At 41.8% G+C, this 20894-nt stretch overlaps 1 protein-coding gene across 2 annotated transcripts in view; it reads right to left on the bottom strand.

Moving 5' to 3' along the window:
* Window positions 1-4991: 4991 nt before the first annotated feature.
* MRPS9 (mitochondrial ribosomal protein S9) overlaps window positions 4992-20894 on the bottom strand; it is a 62533-nt gene continuing 46630 nt past the window's right edge. For both annotated transcript variants that reach the window (XM_035728814.1, XM_027621632.2), the window contains 6 exons: window positions 16111-16190; window positions 15201-15276; window positions 12576-12741; window positions 11538-11646; window positions 7066-7235; window positions 4992-5273 (listed from right to left, as the gene is read on the bottom strand). In XM_035728814.1, coding sequence (XP_035584707.1) covers window positions 5182-5273; window positions 7066-7235; window positions 11538-11646; window positions 12576-12741; window positions 15201-15276; window positions 16111-16190 — 693 coding nt within the window. In that variant the 3' untranslated portion in view covers window positions 4992-5181. The remainder of the gene's footprint in view (window positions 5274-7065; window positions 7236-11537; window positions 11647-12575; window positions 12742-15200; window positions 15277-16110; window positions 16191-20894) is intronic.

Below are 20894 nucleotides of genomic sequence, written 5' to 3'. Positions count from 1 at the left end.
AGACATTGCTGCTATGAACATTGGGGTGCATATGGCCCTTCTTTTCACTACATCTGTGTCTTTGGGGTAAATACCCAGGAGCGCAATTGCTGGGTCATAGGGTAGCTCTATTTTTAACTTTTGGAGGCACCTCCGCACTGTTTTCCAAAGTGGCTGTACCAACTTGCATTCCCACCAACGGTGTAAGACAGGGTTCCCCTTTCTCCACAACCTCTCCAACGTTTGTTGCAAAACCCCCCTTATGTCCGTGCCATTACAGGGATGGACCCCTCTGGGCATCTCGTGAGAGCGATGGACCAATGTCCAGGAAGAATTATACGTCCATAAAACCTTGGGAAGGATTCTAAGGCTTCACACATGCCCTGGAAGTGTGGGGAGCCAAAGAACGAACTCCTTAGGAGTTACACGTAGATAACCCGGTGATACTGAGAGGTGTAGGCTGGGCCATCGCGGGCAAACTGGGCGAGTCCTCACCTTCTTCGGGCTTCATCCCTGGACTCACATCACTGTTCATGCCTCACCTGGAACCTTCTCCCACAGGCACCTGGCCCACTCATTGTCCTCCCAGTGACCCCATCTTGATGGCATGGCAGGGACAGCCCTCTCTGGATGTGATGAAGGCTCAAGGTTGGCTGTCGGGCATAGTAAAAATGCTAATGAATCAATGGTTACCCATCCATTAGGATCTGCTGGGATCTCCGCTGCCTCTGTCAAATCTCCTGGCCGCACCGAGCCACAGGCTCTCCTTCCATGGACCGTGTGAGCACGGGTGGTCTGTGCGGGCTCCTGTGCTGTGTGTCTTGCCTCTCTGCCTCCCACAGGGTTCAGAGCATGGTGCCGGAGCCAAGATTCCAGATTCCAACCCGGCTTGGCCATTCCCTCACCGTGCAACTTTGGGGAAGTTATGTAATCATGTCCCTGGGCACTGATTTTTCTCAGGACTACCTAATAGGGTTGCTGTGAGGATTAAATACATTCTTACTTGTAAAGTACTTAGAACAGTACTTGGCACAGAGTAGGAACTACAGAAGCATTAGCACTTACTATTATCTGAAGGCAATAATCTTGTCAAATGCCTTTTTTTTTTTTTTTAAAGTGCCTATCAGCCCTTCTCAATGCTGCATACACAGTTGGTGTTCAGAACCCACTTACCGAGTTTCTGACCAAGGTGACCGAGAAGGTCAAGATTCAGAGGCTGGAAAGCTCAGTGCCTTTTAGCTCCTGCCCTAAGCACTTGTTTGCAAAAGAGCCAGCCTCAAGCTGAGCAGAGAAACAAGGGTCTGGGCCTGCTTAATCCTCTTCCTTGGCTGCCTCGTCCGCACGCTCCAGTGGCCCAGCTCCTGAGTGGACCGCCCCAGCTGTCCCGCTCTATCTTATTTGATCCTCACGAAAGGGCAGGTGGGGCTGCCAGGGCAGACAGCGAGCGACGCCAATCTGACGTGAGGCAACTGAGATAGGGAGAGGAGCGGGACCCACTGCACACACACAGCCCACACTGTCCGCCAGCCCAGGCCAGCCCAGGGAGGGCCCCTGCAGCTTCCTTCTCCAGTGGCCTCTGGTCACCACCCCCAGACTTCCTCCTTCCTCCCCAACCACCGGTGCTGCTTCTGGCTCGTCTCCGTCAGGCTTTAAACTTCGCTGTTCTCTCCAGAGCGGAGGCTTGGCCTTCTTCCCACCACATGAAACAGTGTTTCAAGTGCCCGACCAGGTACTGGCCTCCCACACAGGCCACCGGCCTGACGCCCCTGCTCAGTTACAGCCCCCTCGTTTCCAACTGTCTCCGAACATCTGAAACTCCAAGCCAGCCCCTCTAATGTCACTGTCCCCTCCGTCGCGTTTGCAGTTCTCTGCTTTACCAGCTGCCTGCTCACTCCCCTACTTGGCATCTGCCCCTGCCTCTTACAGCCAGCTTGGGCCTGCTCTGGAACATTTCGCCCACCTGCCCCTGTTCTGGTCATCCTGCCTGGTCCGGTCACAGAAGCCTCCTGATGGGCCCCCCCACTTCGAGTCCCTCCTGCTCCTGCAACAGCTGTGATCTTTCCGAGGTAGAGATTCTCCCATGGAGCCCTGGATTCCTGAGAGCTGCCTCACCTGAAGGTGGGACCTAACATTCAGACTGTTGTTACAGGCTGGACAATGTGGGGATTCGGGGTGCCAATCCCTGTGCAGTAGAAAATCCGTGTAGAACTTTGGACTCTCCCAAAACATACTAATAGCCTACTGTTGACTGGAAGCCTTACCCATAACAAAGAGTTGTTTAGCAAACATTTTGTATATTTATTATATATTCCTATAGTAAAGCTAGACAAAATGTTAAGAAAATCCTAACATACATTCATAGTATTGTACTGACTGAAAAAAAAAAAATCCAGATATGAGGAGACTCATGCAGCTCAAAGGTCAATTGTATTGTGTGCTGTGATACTCCCTACTAGCTAAACTATCTCAGAGTCGTGTTGCTAACAGTTTGAAATCACTGCTGTAATCCCAACCCTCCTGGCTGTTTTCCTCAGAGAAAGCCAGCCTCAGGCACTCTCCGGGGGCAGGCAGCACAGACACAGCTCTGTGACCTTGTGGCCGCCACAAACCACCCAGCACCTTCCCCACCAGCAGCACCCCGCCTACCGTGTGTGTCCCGTCCCAACATCCTGAACTCGCCTTCTGCCCGTCCCTCTGCTGCTGCCGGGGTCTGCACCCCCACCTCCTGCCTCCACCGCTGTCTCTGCCAAGTCTTCTGTCCTTCAGGGCCCCAGCTTTCCCGCACCAGCGCCCTGGTTTCCCCCAAGGCGTCTCCTCCACGAGAAGGGTCTCCCTCATGAGAAGCGCCGGCCGGCACGCGCTCGGGCTGGCCTGTCCTGCCAGGGCTTGCCAGGTGCTGGTGGACGCCCATGCCCACCTGCAAGACCTCAGCGGACCCATGCCACATGGCAGGACCGCTCGTCACCCACCTCTCATCAAGGTGATAGTGCGCTCCGACAGAAGCGGGACCGAACCTACCACGACTTCACAGGAGAATGCAGCGCAGAGAAACCAGGGCACATTTTCCACCATTTCATCCGAGATGAATAACGCATTGGGCACGATGCGGGGATATGTATGCCCTTGTTTTCATCGGGTTACCGTACGGTTTAAGGATCTGAAGTGTATGTACACATTTCAGAACTTAGCCTAGACTTTTAAAAAAACAGTTACTGAGATATCAGTACTAGATAATTCCCTACAGAAAAGACAACTGAACACTGAGGGTCTAATTTCTGAAGTATTTATTAAAACAAGTGTATTAAGATGGATTTAAAGCACCCCTGTCACCAACTACCTTTTCCCCTCAAAAACCTGCAAAATTATAATAGTTAAAATCTAAGTTTCTTAAAGAACTTTAGAAACCCTATAACAAGCTCCTCCTCAATTTAACACTTAGCTAAGGAGTCCAGCTGTTGGCCAGAAACCTGTATGTGGTCTTTCAGACCCAGTGCAGGCAATTACAGAGGCTGTCCCAGGGAAGCGGCCCTCCGCACCCCTGCCCTGCGGACAGCTAGTGTGTGGCAGTCTCTGGGGGACCCGTAGTCAAGGACTCGGCCCCTGGCCCCCGCCCTCGCCCTTCCACCTATGTGAACTCGTGGCCTACCCACCTTCCTTCAGAGCCTCTGTATCACAGGCACCTCTGCTGAGCCTTCCGTGGGCTGGGGGAGCACGTCCCGGGCTTAGTCTCTTGCTTATACCATAGCAGTAAGCAGTTACAGGACTTCACTATTAATTTCACTCGGCTTTCTTCCCAGCTTTACTGAGGTAGAATTGGCAATGTTGTAATACATTTAAAATGCACAATGTGACGATCTGATATACAGTAGTCCCCCCTTATCTGTGCTTTCAGATCCCCGTGGTCAACCACAGTCTAGAAACAAATGGTCGTCCTCCTGCTCTCTCATCCGAGGGTCAGTAGTGGCCTAACGCCGCGTCCCGGTGCCCACGTCTTCCCCCCTCTTCATCTCCTCACGGGGGCATTTTCTTATCTCACACCATCATGAGAAGGGTGAGTACACCACAACAGGGTATTTTGAGAGATACCACATTCACATAACTTTTATTGCGGTATACTGTTATAACTATTCTATTTGATTATGTTACTCCTCTTACTATGCCTAATTTATAAATTAAACTTTATCATAGATATTTATGTGTAGAAGAAAAACCCCGTTTTGTATCAGGTTCGGTTGGTTTCAGGAACCTCCCCTCCGGGGGTCTTGGAATGTATACGTGTGGATAGGGGTGGGGGATTACTGTACGCACACACGGGTTGTGAAAGGGTTCCTACCATCAAGTAAATTAACCTATCCATCGCCTCATGGTTTCTTCCCCTCCCTACTTTTTTTTTGGTGAGAATGTTTCAGATCTAAGCAGATTTCCATTATATAATACAGAATTATCAACCGTAATCCGCACATGAGATCCTCGGAACTAAGTCATCTTCTAGCGGAGAGCCTGAACCCAACTTGGAGAGCGTTATGCTCAGGGAAATAAGCTGGATGAAGACAAAAAACCACACAGTATCACTTGTACTGTAGCATCTTAAAGCTGAACTCCTACAAAGAGCAGAGCGGTGGCTGCCAGGGGCTGGGGGGAGACTGGCCTATTGTCTGAATCCGCTCCTTGAACACTTGGCAGCTCAGTCCTCTCTGGCTCCTGACAAAGACCCTCACAACTTACTTCATTCTCTTGAACAAGCATTCTCGCCCCTCATTTTGAAAAATATGTTGTAACAAATGCTGTTATGGGAAAACAAGAGAATCAGGAGAAATGAGTTCTCTCATTAAATTAGCAGTGCAGCTCTGGTAGTCCCTTCATTTTGGAGGCTGGGACTTCTCGCTGCAAAATGAGGTTACTTGACTAGATTTGTTGAATGTTCCTTTCAGATCTAATATGCCAAGGTTCTATGAGAATCGTGCCTTCTAAAACGACCTTCTGAAAAAGTTTTAAAAAATACGGCAGCAGAATGAAGCTAAATATTTTTTAAAAATTATGTTTACAAGGGTAACCTTTACAAAGTAGCATTTAAAAATAAATCATTTCACAACTCAAATGCCTGATAGTGTTGCCCTCACACTGGCCAGCAAATATTTATTGTATGTCTGCCGCATGCCAGGCACATATACACGGCGTTTCCTCTCCTCGCCCAAAGAACACTTAACGCTTCTTCCAGGTGAACTTTCTGCGGGCTCCCTCTTGGCCTGGCTTCTTCCGTTCTCTGACGCGTGGATCAGGAGTCAGCAGTCCAGCTGCGGTGTAGAAAGAGAAGCCTTTATGAAGCATGGGAGATGCATACTGCCTACAGGAAAGCAACCAGGCCTGTAATAATTTACCAGCCTGGTGTAAGTCTCACGATAGCAGTTTGCTCTCACTCTTTTAGGATAGTTCCCCCCATTTCGGAGACAAACACCAGCTGCATTGTTTCAGTCTGTTCTTCTCCTCCTATGAGGGCCGTGGTTCCTTGTAGGTTTTTAAGCCTGTTCGACTTAAGTCTGCTCTTGCATGGGTGGTCACTATTCACCGTGACGGCACTGACGCCGCCCGCTTATTATTACAGGTGTGAAAGTTCCAACGGAGACACGAGGCAGACAAGAAACACTATACGGCCGAGTAAGAGGAAGTCTATGGACACTGTAGATTTGAGACCATGAATATACAAACATACAGGTACAGTATGACTTATCAAACCTATCTGAGAAAAGAAACTTCTGGAAGTTTTCACTCCCTAATCATCAAGAGCGGGTAATTTCTAGGCAACTGATGAGTTACTCTTAGCATATGCCCCGAATAATATGCCCCTGTGGTGGCTGGAACCACAGATTTCGAGAATACCAGTGATGAGAAAGCTCTTACAATGCTTTTATAAATACGTAAACAGGCCATAGTTTTTCCTTGTCTTTTTCACTCTTCCAACACTAGCACTGCTTCTCCCTGTAGACAAGGTGGGGGTATCTTATTAGGAGTATCTGGGTGTAAAGCAAAGGCAAGCTTCAATCACTCATTATATACCCATTACGCTTTTGCATTTATGTGTCTTTAAAAGGGCATGGAATAAATATTTTGGACAAAATGCAGACAAGACTTGTCTAAATTCTAGTTTGAATTGTAAGTAATAATGCTTTATTACTTTTCAATATGCCCACTAAGTCAAACTGGAAGAATTGTGAAGTGAGGTCCTGTAAGTTATTAGAATGACTAGACATGAATTGTACAAAATGGTAAATTTTTTTATAAGCAAATGGATTTTTAAGAGACTTAAAGAATCAACTAGTCTAAGCCGTAAGTGGCACTTCTCTGCAGCGCGGTATTGGACCGCAGCGGCTCACGCGAGAGGGCACAGGGCAGGCCATCTTACTTGCCTGGAGAGGAGCTGTGGGGCCCAGAGGCGCTAAGTGACGTGCCCGGGCCACACAGCTGGTCAGTAGCGCCCCCAGCGCTTTCCTCCCTTCATAAACAGTTGGAAGATGGTCTTCAGCTTAGAACCACCCTGATTTATCCTAAGCACTTAAAACAGCGCCCTCATGAACAAACTGATGGCCTCTTCTTTCTCACATTGCAGACTCTCGTATTCATGACGAGGTGAGAGTCACCCAGCGAATAAGACAACATAAAATTCATAGTCACATCACAGTGGAAAAACGGAAATCTCCAATAACGTTGGAAAGATACAGTATGGGCTTCATCACATCAAACAGTTACAAGTTTCTAGGATAAGACAAAAACAGTCACTGATTCATCTGTTAAACACAACGGGGCAGTGCTTGTTAAGCTGGCTAAGCGGTTAGGCCCTAAAGGCCAGAAGAAGCCTTCCCCAATGCTGGGAGGGCCTCCTTTTCTTTTTCTAGCTCAAATTCACTTCACACATATCAGAAGTGAAAAGCACCAGTATGGTTGTGGAGCATACAAAGAGAAGCCAGCAAACTGCAAGGCTGCGTATTGAACAGAGTAGTTTCTGGTTTCCAGGGACTGGTGCAGGAACCGGGGAACACCACAGATCGGGCGGAGATACCCGCCCCCCGCCACTCCCACCACGGCTCGTACCTTGTCTCATCCACTCGACCTCTTCCTTGGTGACAAAACTGCACAAGGCTCTTGCCACCGCCAGGCGTATGGCTCCAGCCTGGGACGACCGCCCACCCCCCGAGACTGTGCAGGTCACGTCGTGTTCTCCAAGCCGGTTAAGGAAGCAGAAGGGGAACATCAACTGTTCTCTAGAACACATCACAGGGAAAGGTAGCTCACTATCGAGATGCTTGTGTTACAAACTGCTCACGTTGTCCACATTCATAGAAAGCAAATCAGGCATGCCAGCACACATACTTCAGTCAACCAGTAATAGGAACAACTCCTGGTGTCTCTGATGTCGAGAATGCTCTGCAGACAGCCACGTTTCTTCTTCTTCCTGGATAGAGCAATACACACCCTCTCACAGTTGAGCCCTTTTCTCTCATGAGAACCTTCCGAAGCTTGAAAATAACCTTGTAAAGAAGTCTCAAAGTTGGGAAATTCCACTCATCAGCGGAATCTCCCTGGATTCAGTGATCGATTATCCAATGCCAGTTAGATTCACTAAACAAAATGCACCGTAACACATCTGTGTAATGTAGGATGCTCATCCTGACATGGTTTTGACAGTTACTAAAACCACATTCACCTCCTACCCCACCCCCCCACCTCTGAAACACCTATTCCTATGACCGGTTCTTGAAGGTGCCACGTGACATTGTGCACAACACCAGCTGGGCCCACTTCCCTTGGCAATCTGTGCCCGCGTGGGCCCCACAGGCACCCCAGCATTGGAGAATGGAACACGGACACAACACCACCCAGACCTTCTCTTGCTCAACCCAGCAAGTGACTGTGGAACACCATTTATGTACCAGGTCCAATTACCACTGCCTGTCAGGTATGTTGATCTTGCTATTTTGCCCCAATATCTCTACTGAATATTTAGAAAAGCCGATTCATTTTGCATTGACTTGCTTTATCTGACAGTGTAGCTTTCTAGACCTCAAATAAAACTTATACCACAGTGATGCTGAAAGACAGATATGGACAGTTACATTCGAGTGTTACTCTTCAAGCTACACGGGCAAAATAATTGCATGCAGACAGATGGACAGAACCTTCTCTCTGAACAAGACCTTCCAAGAACAGAGTTAATTAGAATCTGCAATAGTGCTGCTTCAACAGGGATGTTTTTTGTTTTTTTTAAAGATTTTATTTATTTATTTGAGAGAGAGAGAATGAGAGAGAGCACGAGAGGGAAGAGGGTCAGAGGGAGAAGCAGACTCCCTGCTGAGCAGGGAGCCCGATGTGGGACTCGATCTCGGGACTCCAGGATCATGACCTGAGCCGAAGGCAGTCGCTTAATCAACTGAGCCACCCAGGCGCCCAGGGATGTTGTTTCAACAGGGATGAAACAACAACAAACACGGGCCTGAAATAACATAAATCCATATTGCTTTTTTGAATAAAGCAACCAAGGAATGCTATAAAAATAATACTGTTCTAAGTAATAGCCATATTATCATAATAACTAAAGAAAATTTAGAGACTGATAATGTAATTCCACCATGCCACTTTTCCAGCAGGGCAAGAGAGGCCAAGACGGAATCTATGGGACTGACATGCAGACATGCCTGGAGGGCGGGGGACACTCTGTGTTGCCTGACACAGGTAAGTGGTTAGTGATGTAAGTGACATTACTGAGCAGCTCTGGTCACCCACTTGTTTGGGAGCTTAAACACTTATCTGTGTTAATTCCTAAAATTCTAAGATTCCCTAACAAATGCTTAAATAAAGAAATAGAGACAAATTCAGAAAAAACATATTCTCTAATCTACTCCAGACACACTAGAGTGACTGAACCAGGGGTCAAGGTAAGACAGACCACCAAGAAGAAGGGTCTGGACATTTGGGAAGTGGGTGCACACTGAGGAAGAAAACTTAACTGATACGTAGGTGTGATCCAAAGGGTAACAATTGAAGATGATTATATATAGCTATTGATTTTAACTAATCTGGACTGCAAATACGTGCAAAAACCGTCTTCATCTGCTCTCAGGCATCTCAGACAGTTATTTTGTTCTTTATTACCTAATCAAAGTTATTTTGAAAAAAAAAAAAATCTCCTTTCTCCTTATGGCACCAATTCAAAAGCATATAACTTAGCGTATGTACAAATGCATGCTTTTTATTTTTAACTGCTTAGAATGCTAACCTTATCTCCCCTATTACACGGCTAGTGCTGTGTGAGGAACGCATTTCTTTTGCACCGATGATCAGTTAAGAGTTACTTTAGTGGTTGCCTGACAGAGCAAAGGCCTTTCCAAATCAGAAGGGTTATTAATCTTTGTATTCCACAGTACTAGGCACTTAGTAATAAATGTCTGTTGTATAAGTGAATGGATGAATGAACAAAAATTTTCTGATAACACTGGGAAGGCAACACAGTCAACGTTCATTCCCAATGATCTATTTGTGCAAACAGCCTGAATAAAGGACCCTGGAAAGACAGCTAGCCATCCAGCTGACTTGTAGGCGAGCATCTGAGAGATCAAGTCCAATTCTCCTACAAACTAGCAAAGTGACCTTAAGTATCTGGGCTAAGGTCACACAGCTAGAAAACAGAACTAGAAGCGAGATCACTGGATTCTCAGTTCAGCTGTCTTCCTGCTGGTCAGTGGTCACCTTGCTGCTGAATTTGTAAGCTCCTGGTTGCTCCTGCATGTGGGAAGCCCAGCCTAGCACAATCCCTACAACCACTTTAAGATGACGAGACAGTCCGGGTGCCCATTTCTGCCAAGATTCTCTACTTAGGCTTCCCAATCAGAGAGGAAGTCTCTTGATGATAGAAATCGTATCTTAAATAGCTCTGCTATCGGGGCGCCTGGGTGGCTCAGTTGGTTAAGCGACTGCCTTCGGCTCAGGTCATGATCCTGGAGTCCCGGGATCGAGCCCCGCATCGGGCTCCCTGCTCAGCAGGGAGTCTGCTTGTCCCTCTGACCCTCTTCCCTCTTGTGCTCTCTATCTCTCATTCTCTCTCTCTCAAATAAATAAATAAAATCTTAAAAAAAAAAAATAGCTCTGCTATCTTCACAACACCCAGAACAAGATGGTGCACACAGACCATCCTTAGTAAGTGCCTGCTGAATTCAAACTGGAAAATAAATTCTAAGGATACCTATTGATTTATGAGTTCAAGCCATAACTGAGATTTATGGTTAAAGCATCAGGAGTTATATCCAAAAGTAAACTAACAGGTTATTATTGGTCAAATGCCATTCCTCCAAGCAGTTTCCAGTGCTGACATTCTGGGTCTCTCTGGCTTTTCTTAAGGGAAAGAAGAGCTTCCTCTACCCATTTCCCGGTGAGAAGGATGGCAGAATTAGCCTACTCCATTTGAATGGAGTTAGAGTGGGTTACTCCTCGACACAAACACACATACTAATAAAATAAACATACATTTCCTGAAGTCATTATTTGGTCCAGAAACTTGCACATTAACAGGGTCCTCTTTTCCTTACATAAGCACTGGGATCAGCGGAGCTTTTGCCTCTTTTCACCTTAAATAGTGCACTACACATTCAGGAAACAGAGTCTAATCATGCAGAACTTGTGTTACTTGTGGATAATGACAGTAACTACTAGAAAAATAATAACCGCCTCCAAAAGAGGCCTTTAGATAGTGACTCACAGAGATCGAAGATGAGCATATTTAGAGGACTTGAATTGTAATACTTATTTATGATTAATGTCTATTTCTCCATGGGATACAAAGTTCAAAAAAATAAAACTGCCATATTTGGCACTGGGAACTAAAGCAAAGCATGATGAGCTCTTGTTTTAACACATCAGTGTCAGGTTTCTTTGCTTGCTCATTATGTAATCAGTTTCCTCTGAGTAGCAAAAAAAATCCAGAGCGTAAAGCAGACTTCTTCTAATACTTATGCTGGTAAAAGCCAAGGTTGGTTTCTGTTGTTTTGTGCACATCTGCCCCCCAACTAGGGAAACAGAAGGTGGGAATCTACTTTTCTTTCATTTTGGCATAGTCTGCATTTCAGAAAAGAAGATACGTCTAAAATACTCAACTTCCAGTAGGATCTGATAGAGGAGGAAGATTCAATTAATGAGGAATTCTAGAGATGCTTTTTCAAAATCTGGAAAATCACATTAAAAAAAAATGGTGACAGGGCACCTGTGTGGCTCAATCGTTGGGCGTCTGCCTTCGGCTCAGGTCATGATCCTGGAGTTCCAGGATCGAGTCCCGCATCGGGTTCCCTGCTCAGCAGGGAGTCTGCTTCTCCCTCTGACCCTCCCCCTTCTCATGTGCTCTCTCTCATTCTCTCTCTCAAATAAATAAAATCTTTAAAAATAAAAACAGTGACAGCTTCCCTCTAGCTAGTTTGATTTAATTACATTGGTAAAGAGAAACAATCATTCAGACATATATAATCAGAAAATCATAAGGCTTTTTAATATAAAGACAAAATGCAAAACGAGAAACGAACCTGTCTTGTGTCACTGGGAAGTAAAGCAGGTAATCGATTCCATTTACTTTTATTTTTCCACTTCCATGCTCATAAACAACTGCTTCTGCTTTTGCACTTTTTCTTTTACCTTTGTAAATACAGAATTTCTATTAGTAAAAATCTTCGAGGTGAATGTTTTGAGATAGGTAAAACGATGTTATATTTTTTCCCCAGAAGGACCATATACTATTACACTGTATATAGTAAAGTTCTATGAGTATTACAAGTCAAACAAAAATAAAACAGGCAAACTACACCATAATCAATGCAATAGAGCTTATTACGGGGTAATTTTGTTCCTCAACTCCATTTTAGGAACACCACAATGATTTAAAATTAGTTTCAATGAGCAATGAAGTAATTCGTATTTATTTATGTTACTTTAGAAAAACAACCACTTTACAGTGTTCTTCTTTGATAATCAGTATATCTAATCATATAACTTAAAAATATATGAACAGTATAATAAAATATAATTAGTAAAAAAGAAAAGAATCCTCAGGAAAGGTCCCATTTCTTTGAAAGCATTAGTTGAAATGCCAAGGAAGAATGCTCAACTGTGAAGAGTTGCAGGTTTATCATTTAATGGGTCAGGCCTTAAAAGCTGCATCGTAACGAAGGTCTGCGTGGCTCCAAGGAAGATGTGAGGTTGAGGACCTCAAGTTTTCACGTTTCACAGTTTCAGTATCCAAGCAGATTCCCTAAGCATTTTCATTTTAGATGGGAAACCTTTATCACAAACATTTTTTGTCTCTGCCAGTTGAAAATGAAAAAGATTTAACATAAGTCTAAAAATAAAAAGCGTCAACAAGATGGGGTAGGTACGCATCCACATTTTTTCTTGGGACATGAGAAGGTTCAGATTTTTGAAACTTCAACAGTCTTAAAAATTAGAAAATTCAGTGTTACGGTAGCAAAAAACAAATGGACCAACTGAATAACAGGGAGTGATAGCAAATAAAAATAATTGTTGTTTCTCGTTTTCACAAAATTTTTCTCTCCACAGAATGTCATTACCTTCGCTGGTGCTGAAGGCCATTCCTTGCTCATCATACTGCACAGGTTCAATCAGCTGTTTTTTTGATTGAATAGTTACACTCCTACGGAATCTCTGCACAAATTCTTCTTCGACACCACCGTGCACTGTCAATAACCTTTCTAGCAGCCGAATGAACTGTGCATACTACAGACAATAAAATAAAAATTCATTAGAAGATGCAAGTGTAATTGCATTTGCTAAATTTTTTTCTATTTTTGTATACCTGATCTTTCCAATGTTGCTTTTCTTGATGAATTTTGACAGGATGACACTCCTGCACCTTCATGCTGCTTTTAAAACAGCATGTAGACGCAACACTTCCCGTGTATCCCTCAGTGCCCAATCTTTTCTTTTGAGAAACAAGAGACTTAGCAAGCAAAGAAAAATCAGCTTCTCTGTATTTTAATTACATGAAATTGAGATTTAAATTCATTTTCAAAAAATATTTAGATGATCTTCAAGTGTAATTTCTACTCTTTTATTAACTGGATCAAGAGGAGGTTTAAAAATAATTTCCAGTTATGTATAGTAAAATGGGAAGAGCTTGATTTTGAGAAAATGTACCTCTTAAATTATATTTCATAATACATTTGGCAAATATATCTTTAGCTGTTCAAGCTGTGTTACTTTAATGTTTATGATTTCCTTTAAAACCGAACAATCAAGCTATTTAAAAATTCAAGAGATACTTGACTTAAAGGGCAACCTCTTGAAATAAATTATCCCTGCTACTCTGTGAGTTTTTTTTAATAGTTCTCGAACATGTGATTAGAAAGTAAACAACTTGGTATTAACCCCTTAAAATTGACGCCAGAGTAATCATTCTAAAGTGTTTATGCAGAAGGAGACAACTAATACTCGAGATCCTTAGTTAATGTGGAGTGTGAGACCCAATTTTTGATAACCTTATTTGTGTTTTTGTCAACCCTAAAAATCATACTCTTTGTCGCCTCTGACTTTATCGTGAACATCTGCCATTAATGATTTGAAATGTGGAAAAATCTCAACAGTAAGTTTTAAGAGACTGCTTCAATTACTGCTTCCTGTGCTGTCACAATAAAAGAGAGGGGAATTTTCTAGGTAAGGGTGACAGACTTTGCCACCTGCGGTACCTGGACTGACACAGCTCTGTTCTTCCCCTCCATTTCTGGGCCTGTGCCCTCTGCTCTCAGCGGTTCTCTCAATTCCATCACATGCTGACTATAAACGTACAGAGGGGTAGCTACGAGTCTGGCATGGCCTTTCTGATGAGCGAGGGGTAAGGTTTAAGAAGTCCCTGCCTCCCCCTGCCTCCCTCACCTTGATACCAGCCAGCAACTTCAGGACCTCTTCTGCTATCCAGTACCCCAAAAGTACAGCAGACTATCATCCACACATCTACTGTCTATGATTAGGAGATACATTCATCATTATGTGTATGTATGGAAAATGCATTTATTTGGTCTTCCCAGTTGCACACCTCTAAAAAAAAAAGTCCTTGGGATGTTTTCAAAATGGAGAAACAAAAAAAACCCCCCAAAAACAAACTTGTATTATAAAAAAATCAAAGCAGCCAGAAAACACAGGAAACAATGAAATGATACGTTCAATGAAGAAGCAAAGAGATTTTTTTCCATTAGATCCAAATGCAGCAATAGCGACTTGGCAGTTAGGATATTAGAAATTAACTCCAGATCTACCACTCACCAAATGCCTGACACCTTGCTAAGCAAGTTGCAATGTTTCCAAATCATTAATTTCTCCAATATGTTAAATGAAAAAAAGCGCAATTTAAGTACATGACTTAAAATCAACACGGGTGGCAAGGTACTAACAATGTTAGCCAGTGCCAATGGAAGAAAAAACCCTTCTTGGAACAATTTGTGAAACTTAAACTCAAATCTTCTAGAAATAATCTAAATTTAGAATATCAACATATTTAAAACATCAAATTTCCTCAGATAATATTGGCGTATATTAGAGCCTTTAGCAAAGGAGCACTCCAATGAAAACCTAAAGCAGGGGGCACAGACTTTATAGGGTATAAGACTCACCTGGGGAGCTGGTTAAAAAGAATTCCTGGGTGACACCCCTGGAAATTCTGAGCGAGGTCTGAATTCTTAGGAAACTGCATTTTCTAACCAGTTTTCTGGCTGCATTTTAAGTGATTCTGACATAGGTGGTTTCTCAGATTCCAAGATGAAAAATACCACCCTTCTAGATACTGCATACAAGTAGGCCAGGGAGCAGCAAATTGCACAAGGGCGACCACGCGCTCTTTTCTTTTTCTACTTCACCTGTGATAACTCCTTACATTAGCTTGTAAAACGAGCTATCGGCTTTACTTAAGGAGATGAAAACTGACCTCTGCTGCGCTTCCCTAGAACCGCCAGCGGAGGACACCAAGGGCACTTGTGGATAGGAGGGTCTGGCCAGGAGGCATGTCACCTTCCTGACTGCAATAAGGCCCTTTGGCAGAAACCAACTATACATATGTTTTAGAAAGGAAAACTGTCTTAGGAACACCTGCCTCTGAGGAACATTACCGTGACGATCCTAAATACAGCAATTGTCTGCATTCTTACAGCACAGGTCCCCTTAATTTTAAAAGATTAATCACTCACATCTTGATCTGACAGTTTTTCCACTAACATTTCTTCTAGTTCCTCCTTAATCAGCCATCTGCTGCCAATCAGGTCTCTGTTAAAATATCACATATATTCTCTTTTAAATTAACCATGCAATTAGAGTTCTATCACAAAAGATCCCACATGCAGTAGCGATTCTTGATTGGGAAACAAATTTTTGTATTCTAGAACATTAAAATTTCACCTAAGTAAACTATTAAACTATTTTTGAGAAGTGTTATTTCATTCCCTCATTCTACTTTAAGAAAGACACCCAGTCTAGCAAATGTTTTATTGGAGGACTTAAACACGTTCTTGTGGAACTCATTTGATACACCAAGCTACCAGGTTTCTTAAAAATTAACACTGTGCTTGTTTTCCATTATTTACTTCAAAGGAGAAGCAATGGACACAAAGTTGACCTGCCAGAGGACTAAAGTAGTAATCAAGTCCAAAGAAAGAGCTAGCGGTGGTTAAGTATGACTTCAACAAGGGATTCTCAAAGACTTGTGTCTTCTGCATAAGAAGGAGTGAAGCACCGGGCTGACAGATCTAACCTATCACTGTTTGCCCAATGGAAGTCCAAATCTTAACATTTACACGCCTGAATTGTTTTTGGTATTTCAGTAAATATACAGCTACATAAACAAAAATGCTGAGGATCTCCTCTTCAAAAGTAAGTGCCATTTGATACATAAATCTGGAATGAAGATAAAAATAACAGCTGTAAGATCTACTTCCTCCCAAACAAAAAACCAGCCTGTTATTTTGACCCCTAACTTTAATGATCGATGCTGAAATCGGGAACACACTTCTAGGCTTTAAGTATGCCTAAACACCACCAATGACAAGTGGCATGTTTTTCATTCAAATTGTGCATGTATTTTAATGCGAGAGAAGAACTTACTTGGTTTTTTCTGAAAATAAACCTTTGGCTTGCAACTGGTTCTGATGCTTTTCTGCTTCTAGTAGCTTTCCATATGCTTCCTGTGGCAAATAAAATATACACGCTAAAATAAGAGCTACGGTACATTATGACTTCTACTTCATATTTTCCCTGTGAGCATCCCTCATTTCAGAAGGGACCTCCTCACAGAATCTAGCTGCACAGCAAATAACACTGAAAACACTTTTTAATTATACTATTTCTCACTCAAACTAAAGGATGGTAATTTCAATGAGAATTTAGTATCATACATAATAGCAAATGTTAACTGATTTTCAAATAACTCTAAGAAATTTACTCTAAAAAAATTCTAGTGAGGTTGGAAAACACAAAAGAAAGCTACAAACGATTTTCCTTTAAGTTCCACAAAAATAAAGAAATCATAATTTATATAGCAATATGCACTTTAAATTTAGGGAATTAACCAGCAAAGTTATGATATTTACAGCTGAACTACTGATCTAATATTCAATATTTACATATTTAAGTCCTCACCAGGTTAGTCTATGTCTTAAACAGTTTTCTATTATATTTGTTTCATTATTTGATTTGTTTCCATTAATTTACTTTCCAACAAAGTCTGTAAATGTGTCACTTGTTAAATTGTAATGTAAACGGGGGGAAAACTGCCATTTTGTTAGAACTTGTAAAAAGCAATAATCTGGCAATGAATAGTATCAATAAAATACATTTTCCAGGAAATGAGTTTACAAAAGTAGAATCATGCAAGTTGTCTCCCAGTTTTTTGACTGAACAAATTTTCATTGAGGACTCACATCCAATATGTGTGTATTCACTTATAATTTAACATAATCTACCATACTGATACCTAATGAGTAGGCATTTTCAAAGGATGAGCCAGAGATGATATAAATGACATTTTTTTCTTGCTGATCATGACACCTTCCAATATCATCAGCTACTTACTGTCAGATAATGAAGACACAACTTGTCACTGTAGACATGTTCATCCATCTCTCAAATAGTCTTAATAATTTCAAATTTTGGAAGGGCAACTTCTTGTTGGCTCTGATTAAACTGCCAGAGGTTGCTGCCAGAGTTTGTTCTAAGAAAAGGGGAAGTGTCCCTTTGCATGGGTTTCTGTCTGTACCAGGGTGCGTACATTAACAGTGTACATGAGGATGTCAAACAAAGTGAAACCATCACCAGTTTGGTAACTGTAAAGGTAAGTTTCCAGGGCAGCAGCGGCAGCATAAGCATAGAACTGGTTAGAATTGTAATTTCTCAGGCCCTAACCCAGACTTTCAGATGAGCAACCTCTGGGGTGGGGCCCACTGATCTGTTTTAATGATGACCCTAAGTTACATACACTGACGTTTGGATCTAAACACTAGAAGTATCAAGAGTCTAGTTCAACATAATATAGCAAAGGGACAAATTCAGTTAATTCTATTCTAGTGTCCACATTAAGTATAACAATCTCTACAACTATAACCAAAGCACAAATCCATCGCCCGTAGCAGCAGTACTACAACCATCTACCCCCAAAGAAAGCAAAAATGAATGTGAACCATCCACATGTAGTATATATACCTGCTATTCAACTTAAAATTCTACAATTTATCTCCAAAGAATTGGTAAGCCTCATTTGACTGGCTGTGTATTTTAACTCCCAAGAATTGGTTAAATCTCATTTGACTTTTAACTCATTTTAAAAGGCTAAGATACTGGATTGTGACCCCACCTGGATACCATATCAGAACAATTTCTGTGCACCTGTTTCTAGAAAGCAATTCTCAAATGCTCTGAATAGGTAAAATAAAGGAAGAAAGAAGAACCCAGAAGACGAATCCCATCCCACTTGTACAAAGTAGACAGACACAGCGCACATGGTATCTCTCTGTGCACCAGGCCCCCCGCTGTCAGCAGGCTGGCCCTAGCCACACTGCTACACCTCGGGGCTCTGGTGAAGGAATGGCATCAGTCTCTCTGGTCTGCTCCAGAGTCTGGACGTTCTGAGGGTACGGAAGTCAGAGATATTGTATCTTTCAAATCCAGCTAAAAAAAAATGCAAATCCAAGAGAACACCAACAACAGTAATAAGATGCCTTCTCCTGTTTGTAAGGCTGTTAGTTTCTGGAATAACTATGACAACTAGAAATAATAATAACTATTATTATTATTATTGACCTGCCTCACAGTCAAATTTCAAGTCAATGTGTGGACTGCTAAAGTCATCATCATTTTCCAGTGACTCTGGACCAACTTTTAAGTACATACTCTTCTTCACAATTTTTTCACTATGTCATTACCTTTCATGGTTATATTTAGCTCCATAATGATTTAGAAGTAGTACAAGCGAAATAATGAGAAAAAAAATGAGGACTATGAGAAAACCACCCATGAATAGTACATGTCAAATTTCAAACATGGTAAATTTTATTCATTTATGGCAGATGCTTACACTTTCATGGTTGTGATCCATCGAATTATGTAATTCTCACTAAGCCACCCCATACATTTCTTTAAATAGGAAAACATGCATCAAGTATTTAGCGCAGTACCTGACCTGCAGTAATGGTCAAGAAATGACAGCAGGGGGGCGGTATGGCACTCAAGAGTCTAACAACTGAAACAATTTTACTGGTGTACCATTTCTATTTATTCTTTCTCTTCTATATAAATAAAGTCACTCTAGAGATCCTACCTTGGTTAGAGACAACAGCTCTCTGGAAAGTAGATTCTATAGCTTCAGCTCCCTGAAGAGATGTGTACTAACCTGCATCAAAAAATCCCTGAGGGTATAAAATATGCCAGGAACTGTCAACATCACAGATTATCACTGGTAGCTTCTGGTATATTGTTAAGTTTCCACTTAATTTTTAAAGGACACTAGAGAATTAGCGTGACCCCACCTACACTAAGTTTATATACTGTATTTAATAGTATAATTTTCAAATACGACAGGAATAACCCAGATGTGAAATGCTGAATCATTAATCACAGCTATGATTAATATTTCATAAAATCAAAGCAAGCCTATCCACCCCTCGTGTCATCAGATTTCCATAATGTATGAGTCAAATTTAGAAGGTGCCTAATTTGAAAATACCAGATGCTCAGGTTGCAGAAAAGGGATGCGTTTAAACTAAACCCTTCCAAGAGCATGAGCAATATGATTTTTTAGCATTCTTCTAAAATCTGTTTTGGCTATAATAATCATGTAGAAATTCCAATTTTCGGAAGGGTAAACAAAATTTCTTGTGGGGGTGGTATCAGAAAAGTCAACTGTATTTTGATACCCAAAACATACACTAATAAACTAATAGTAACTGTCATCTTAGATACTAGTTAAATAACAGAATAGTAATGGACTTAAACTATGTCTGTCAAAAAGAAAAAAGTCACAGAAAATCAGATTTCCTAAGTAGCAATCTTCCCAAATTTTTGGCTACTGGCATATACAATGAAATAAAATGAAATAAACATAGAATTCATCTATCATGGTTACTGCTATTTATCTAATGTTTTAAGTAACATACTGCTATCACACACCCTTGCTAACACTTTGTGAATACAATATGCTGCCTTAAAGGGGCATGCAGAGAGATGTCAGCACCACTCTGTAGCTTTTTAAAAATCAGCACTTTGCACAGTTTTAAAGGAGTTATTTCATAATACCTCATTGTGAGAAGGGTCACTGTTTTAACTCCATTTTTAAAGATAAGGACACTAAATCAAAAGTTTTAAATATTCACCACAAGGTTACAAAGACAATGCAAACTACGTAAGAATTCTGTGGCACTAAGTCCCCAGGACTTCTGCTCATTGGACTCTGGGATCTTCACATAGTGAAGTCACTTCGAGGGCTGTTGTTCTCATGCTTTATGAACACAGAAGGTTAAGTCATTTAAAATAAATCAGAGACTTTCTAAATAAGCCAGGCTTTTTTCAAAAGGCAAATGAATCCCGTTTATGCATAAATTATCAGGATTAGAATTACTTGGTTTTCTTTCAAATTTTAACTTTTTTCCATTTCAGCAGAGTAGTTTAAATAATATATAATGATTACTTATTCCTTAATTTCAAACTTTTTTGGGTAGGGATTTCATCTGTGGCCATGTAATTCCTTCAATTCACGGAAATACTTTGAAAATATTCCATTGTTTACTGTAAAACGAGTCCTAAAATATAAATGAGGTTTATAGATTTAAGAGACTCAATTCCCAGTGCAGTAAAAACTGCATCTAAAAAGAGATGCACAACCATATCATAGAAACTGGGGTGAGGGAGATTGTGTAAAATGTCAGCAAATGCCTAAAGTGTTTGATAAATGATTTTTTCCTAAGCTCTGGTCTCATGGAACGTTAAAAGGGGCTCTGGGCAGAAAGGGTTCCGTGACCCGATGTTTGAGCAGTAGTGGGTTACTGCAACAGGCTTCTTTACCACTGGACTTTATCATGCTATCACATGGCTCCTGGTGGAGTTTCCCAAGACTCAATGTGCGGCACTGCCAAACTCACTTCGTGGCAGAACCTTTTTCATGAAGAATATTTTATAACCTGTGTTTCTTAGCAAGCACTTAGGGAAAGGCTGCAGTAGACATGCCCGGACTTAATGAATCATATTTTACAAAGGGTTCCCACTTCAGAGTCAAATAATCACCTCCTGTAATGAATTTTAAATAATTTTCAATTCGCTTATAGTGAGTTAATTTAAAATTTTTCAAGAACATGTATATATTAACAAATAAACCTGAATTAACATTTTTCCCACAATTAGAG

Source organism: Zalophus californianus, chromosome 8 (assembly GCF_009762305.2).
Source record: "Zalophus californianus isolate mZalCal1 chromosome 8, mZalCal1.pri.v2, whole genome shotgun sequence".
NCBI lineage: Eukaryota > Metazoa > Chordata > Mammalia > Carnivora > Otariidae > Zalophus > Zalophus californianus.
This window is presented reverse-complemented; position numbering and strand designations above follow the sequence as displayed.